Here is a 6,406-nt window from a genome sequence, read left to right on the forward strand (position 1 = left end):
CTGCCTCTAACACCCTTTCTCACCGAAGCTCCAGGTGCATCACTGTGTTTTGCCTCAGCACCTCCACGCATGCCAACACCTTTTGTGAACTTCACCCTGTTCTCCAAGACCCAGCTCAGGCGCCTCCTCCGGGAAGTCCTTCTCACCCTCGCGGCACCCTCGTCTGCATAGGTGTGCCTCCCGCGTGCTCCCCTGGCAGCGGGGGCTCACTCTGTTGTCCCCTGGCCTTCGTCACTCTGTGTAGTGTTGTCCGCGTGGGCAGCTCCCGAGGCAGAGACTGTGCCTGCCCGGCCTTTCCGGTCTCTGTCCGAGTGCCCGGTACTTCTTCTGTGTATGTTAGTGTGGCAGCCCCCTTCCTAGGCACAGGGTAGACAACAGTTTTTATGAATATGACCTACCCCTGGCTGGAAAGTTTATGTCTTGTTGCTAAGGATTTCTGGTACAGGAGGTCTCGAATATCAGGAAGTGTGATACTGATGTTTAGGGTTTTAGCGTCCTATGACCAAAAGGTCATAGCTGCAGTGGCCCTATCGGGTAGAGCCCTCACGCGTTAAAATGAGACTTGGGGGTCTAATCATGTTCCTGTATCCTTCCTTCCCCTAGTCCTAGCTCACTTCTGTCTGCCTCTGTGGTCCAAATCCAAAAATTAAGTTGGCTATTTTTCAACAAATTGCTTTAAAGTACAATTTTTTAGATGGCAAGGAACACTTTAAAAGACTCTTTTATGAGATATAATAAAATAGAATGAAAGTCAATGTCCCCAGGTCAGCTATCCTCTAGAACTAAGGGATCCCACGCAAGAGCAGGACTATATCGAGAATGATTTGGGGGAGGACCTGTTGGTTGGTCACTATCTTTCTTCTTTATTCCCGTAACTACACTCTTGACTAGGACCAAAGCAGGATGTCAAAGCTGCCAGAGACTTTATCCTGAAGCTTTACCAAGATCAGAATCCTGACAAAGAGAAAGTCATCTATTCTCACTTCACGTGTGCTACAGACACGGAGAATATCCGCTTTGTGTTCGCTGCCGTGAAAGACACGATTCTCCAGCTCAACCTGAGGGAGTTCAACCTGGTTTGAAAGCTGCTGTGCACTTCTCACCCATTCCAGAAGACAGGATTTGCAAGCTCCTCACATATTTGCAAGTGCTTGTGACGTCACCCACCCCTGGCAGCACGGAGCCCGTCATGCAGGCCATGGGGCCAGGTGTCGGACCTTACGAGATATTTGAGTGTGGCACCCTTTTTCAAAGTCTTGATTCCCAAATTGTTTTTATATTTCTTTTCTTGAGTTTTGGCTCTAACATTTTGTGTAAGTTTTGAATTTGATATTTTATAGAATTTTTAAAAGCCACTGTGATTTATGTTTTTTTAAGTGTGTTTAATAGGCATTAACACATCATGTAACATGCGTCTGTTAGTTTATAGATCATACCTTGAGACCTCTAGGATGAGTTTGGGTGATATTTTCAAAAAAGAAAATTAACGGGTTTGAAGCTTTTTATTAAATCTTGTAATTTAGAGATTTTAGATTGTTTTTCTCTCTCCATGCTGAACTATGCATTATTTTTTTGGTTTTGTTTTTTTTGTGTTAAATATTCTTAAGCCAAACTGATGACTATATTAATATATCTAACTTAGTTTTGCCATAATTTGATCACCATGCAGCCAAAGTTGACATAAGTGGGCTTGAGATAGCAATCGTGCTGTACTGGTAAAAAATGTGTGTGTGTTTTATGTGTGTATATATATACATGACCAAGTCTTGTAAACTTACGAAATGGCTAAAAGCCTAAACTGTTTAACCAGTGTAATGCAACCCCTGCCCAAGTTCTGATGGCCACCACAGTTTTGCTGTTTGAACCGTGTATGCTGTGCCTTTCTGAGGAGGCTAAGAATATACCATTCTGCCATTAGCATTGAATTACGTTGTGTTTCTTTGAGCTCGTCGTTGACTGATGGGTCAGCTCCTAAAAAGAAAAATGCTGTGACTTTAACAGTTTGTAACTCAAACTTTCTACATGTCCTTGCAGGAGAGGAAAAATAAATTTCCTTTTACTTTCTAGGTTCCTGGCTGAGATCCCCCCCTATAAAACAAACAAGCAAAACAGATTAACAGGAAAAAGCCCAGGAGTTTAATAGTTGTATGCCTCCTGTACACATTAGAGGTCTCCGGAAGAACTGAACCACTTCCCAAACAGGCCAAGCTCTCACCTTGAGTACCTTCTTCAGCTAAAGACCTAAGAAAGATGTTGGAGGAGGAAGAACCTCTCATAGGTGGCTATCAGGCAAAGCACAGTAAACAAGAGTAAGGTTGTGATGACGTAGTCACTTTGTCTTTCTGGATACCCTCACAAACGGAGATTTCCCTTATACAAGAGTAGCTTTTACTAGATTTCCAGAGCTTTTGCCATATCTCCTATTTCTTAAAAATAATAAGCTCAAAGTAATCCTTCTGCCAAAGAGGCACACTTTTGGGGTGCCATAGTCTGCTCCCTTTTGGGGCTGCCTTTGAAACTTCAGATTCGTTTCACAGTCCAGAAGCTGAGTTGGTTGATAGATTGCTCTTTTTTTTTTTTTTTTTAATGAGAGAAGGAGCCAATGCAATGGCGAGTCTTTATTGGAAAGAAAAAACTTTACAGCACCTTTGGAGTAAGTTAATGCTTGTAATGGGTTCCACAGCCAGGGCATCGCCGGGCCTCACCTTTGGTGAGCCAGAACCAGATGATGGCACTGTTGTCCTCTTCTCAGATGCAGCCCACTATTCACTTGTTGGTGACAGATGCGACTAAATTAGGGTTTTCCTTGGTGCCTGAAACTGCATTTGGGGCTAGCATATTGTATGGGTTTAGTCCCCTCCGTGCAGCAGTCACGACCTCCCTCTCCAGCCCAGTCACCTGCTGATCAGCAGTAGAAACACCACCTCCAGGGCACCTGGGTGGCTCAGTCGGTGAAGTATCTGACTCTTGGTTTTGGCGCAGGTCACAATCTCAGGTTAGTGCATTTGAGCCCTGACAGTGCGGAGCCAGCTTTGGGTTCTCTCCCTCCCTCTCTGCCTTTCCCCTGCTTATGTGCTTTCTCTCTTTTACAATAAATAAATACCAAAAAAAAAAAAAAAAAAAAACCCACCACCTCCAGATGCCATGGAGTGCACCTTGTTGGCTCCATTGGGACTGCAGGCCCTGAGGGCCTCCTTGGCCAGTGTTCCAACTCCAGGGAGTAACTTTGAAGCCATTGTGCCCGCTATAAATAGCACTTCCGTCCATCTTGAGAATTGTTCAGGTTGGTGAAAAAGTTGTGTCTCATTTTAGGCCTCTGTGGTGCAGGCAGGTATTTAAATAAGAAGCACTTCTATGGGAAAAAAAGGTTAATGGTTGGAGCAAATTCTACACTAGACCTCTGTCCTGGGGGCAGCCCGTCATATGATTTCTACAGGTTGGGTTTAAAGTATTGTTTGCAGTCTGAATGTCTCTGATGCCGTCAGGGGTTGAGGTAAACTCTGGTCTGCAAAGTGGCAGGCATGAAGACTGTAAACATGAGCTTTTGTGGCCATTTCCGTGGCGTTAATAGCAATAGCTATTACCATGAAAATAAGAGTGGTCACTATTAGTTTCCAAGTTTTGGAGGAATCAGGGAGAAAAAGGAATTATTTCATCTTATTCATTAAGGTATACTTCATCAAGTTACTGTAGCTTAGGAGAAAAGGAAAAGTCTCCTTAAATCTGGAAATAATATTTCAAATAGTCGTAAAAATTAAAACCATCCTCTTCATTCAGTCTCATGTAATTCTTGTTGATCTTCACCTTGTATTAGCAATTTTATAATTCCACTTTTTCCTTAGAGTTTTATAAGTTCTTGCTCAGTTCAGTGGTATGATTTGGAAGTTACTGGAAATTTGTACTCGTCAGAATCCTTTCCAGTACTCTCCTTGAAGATGAAGCACTTTTGCAAAAGCAGAACAGTAACCTCTGTTAATAATGGTGAAACACTTTAAAAATGGCCACGAATAAAGATCTGATGAGTGTTCACTATAATGCAGTTGACAAGACAATTTGGTTATTTCTGTGACATACTGTTTTAAGATAACTAGATTACAAGTAGTAACATTATACGAGGACATAGAAGACTTCTAGGAATTTCATACAATTTCTGGAACATTTATGTTAGTAACATGTATCCGTACAAATACAACCTGAACAAAGTTTAGCATCACTTATTTGTGAGTGCTTCCCGTGTAATTTAACAAAAGCCGAATATTAGTTTGATAGCTCCTTTATCAAAGTTTTTTTTTTTTTTTTTTTATTTTGGGGACAGAGAGAGACAGAGCATGAACGGGGGAGGGGCAGAGAGAGAGGGAGACACAGAATCGGAAACAGGCTCCAGGCTCCGAGCCATCAGCCCAGAGCCCGACGCGGGGCTCGAACTCACGGACCGCGAGATCGTGACCTGGCTGAAGTCGGACGCTTAACCGACTGCGCCACCCAGGCGCCCCAGATAGCTCCTTTAATAGAGAGACAAATCTTGAGATGTTCCAGGGGCCCTCTGGAATATCCCTAGTTAGTTCCAGGTCAGAAGGACTTCATTTAGAATTTGATTTTCAGCTCTTCAAAAATACCATTAGTTTTGAACACTTGACTAGGATGACAGATCTTTATGAAACTATAGTTGATTTCACCTATTTAACCAAAGTGACAAAAGATTTTAAAGGCAAATACAGAAGGTGACATCGTTGTGAGCAAAACTGGCTCTTAATATTGAGAAGACTCAGTTTTCTTAAGTAATCAAAGACCTGATGATAAAGATAACACAGGAAATTATTTCAGTAAAACACAATCTTTTGATTTCTGGTCAAACTACTTAAAAGGGAAAGAAAAACCTTTTGTGGTATTTCATCAGGAGCAGACCAAGAGAATTTGGTCCTTTAGTCACCAGCTAGACCCCAAGCCCTGACCTTGACCACCCACCTGCTTGTACTCACCAACCTTTGTCCCACATGGTTCCTTGAGCTGGTCTTTTCAGTTTGTCTCTTAACTCTGGCAAACGGAAAATGAAACCACCCCAGAGAGAGAGTCCTAGATTGCTACTGCCCTGAGGAGACCTCCAGCTGGTCCAGACCACCCAGACCAGATGGAGCTAAACCCCTCTCACCTGTGCAGATGGACCAAGGCGAGACCTCGAGAGTGACTGACAACTATCTTTACCTCATCATAAAGCCAAAATCTTTGCCTAAGGAGGATCCCAAGCCTCCTTTACATAACATACAATGTAGCGTGGGCATCTTTCCTCGTGCGTGTGCCATCTTACATCCGCCTCTACAGTGACAAGGCTTCCCTACCTAAATATCCATCCTAACCCTAAATAAAAGGAACCCATCCACCCTTGCTTGGGGAGTCACCGCTGCAAATCAATTTTACTTTGTCCAACAACTCCACCTGGTGTAGCTTTTATCTGTGACTCACCATGGAGCCAACTCCTGTTGGTTCAGTTACACTTTCAGCAGATGAAAGGAAATGTTTAGTTTTACATGAATATATTCAGGTAAATGATATTAACATTTATCTTTAAACATTTATGAATTCATTCCCTTTTAGCCAGCCTAATTACACAAGGTTTTCTCTTTGCGACTTTCTATATGCAGTTAATTTGTCCCTTATTGCCTCCTTTCCTCTTCTGAAACAACTCATTCTACTTTTCGAACAAAACTTCTCTTTCCTGTAACAAAAATGCATCTTCGTACCTCATACCTTTTCTTAACCCAAAGCACATCTGACTCTGTGAGAAGGGAGATGATTTATTTTCAGAAATACCAAATAAAAGCTGTGCTGATTAACAATAGGTTTACAACGTATTGGAAACATATAGGAACCTTCCTCCTGACAATGGAGACCCAAACCTTAACTTCCTGGTTCTTCTTCCCCTCCCCGTTTCGTGGGCTAATACCCCAGGGCTTTGCAATAGGCATGCACCAAAGAACAGAGGGAGGAGGGGCTGAAAGTCTCTGCGTCACCTCGAGGAACGTACATTTATTCCAATCAGACTACTTCTTGCCTTTCATGGGCATAGACCACGTCCAGGTAAGGCTGCAACCTCTGTGGTACTCAGCCACTGAGGAACCAGGGGAAGGACTTACGCGCCAGGAGATAAATTATCTGCTGAAACTGCCCCGAGTGTGCCTATCCATCAGACACCCGCTCTTGCAAGAACGTTGGTTAAAGCCTGCCTTCACTGAGCTCCAAGTCTCTGTGGCCCTCTTTTGATTGGGTCGGTGGGTTTATTGCTCACATTTCCCTTGGATACAGAGATGCTTTCCTATTTCTGGTAGGTTTAATTACATATGTTAACTAGTATTCCCAACCCTCTGAAACCCTAATTTCTAGTGAGAAGCAGCAGTTATCAACTGCTTAC

At 43.0% G+C, this 6,406-nt stretch overlaps 1 protein-coding gene across 2 annotated transcripts in view; it reads left to right on the forward strand.

Moving 5' to 3' along the window:
* Positions 1–1,917, forward strand: part of GNA14 (G protein subunit alpha 14) — a 204,386-nt gene extending 202,469 nt beyond the window's left edge. The window contains exon 7 of one of the 2 annotated variants that reach the window (XM_047830925.1): positions 892–1,917. In XM_047830925.1, coding sequence (XP_047686881.1) covers positions 892–1,082 — 191 coding nt within the window. In that variant the 3' untranslated portion in view covers positions 1,083–1,917. Of the gene's footprint in view, positions 1–28 lie in introns of both variants that reach the window. The other variant, XM_047830926.1, reaches the window with a different exon arrangement.
* The last annotated feature ends 4,489 nt before the right edge of the window (positions 1,918–6,406 follow it).

This window comes from Prionailurus viverrinus, chromosome D4 (assembly GCF_022837055.1).
Source record: "Prionailurus viverrinus isolate Anna chromosome D4, UM_Priviv_1.0, whole genome shotgun sequence".
NCBI classification, from domain to species: domain Eukaryota; kingdom Metazoa; phylum Chordata; class Mammalia; order Carnivora; family Felidae; genus Prionailurus; species Prionailurus viverrinus.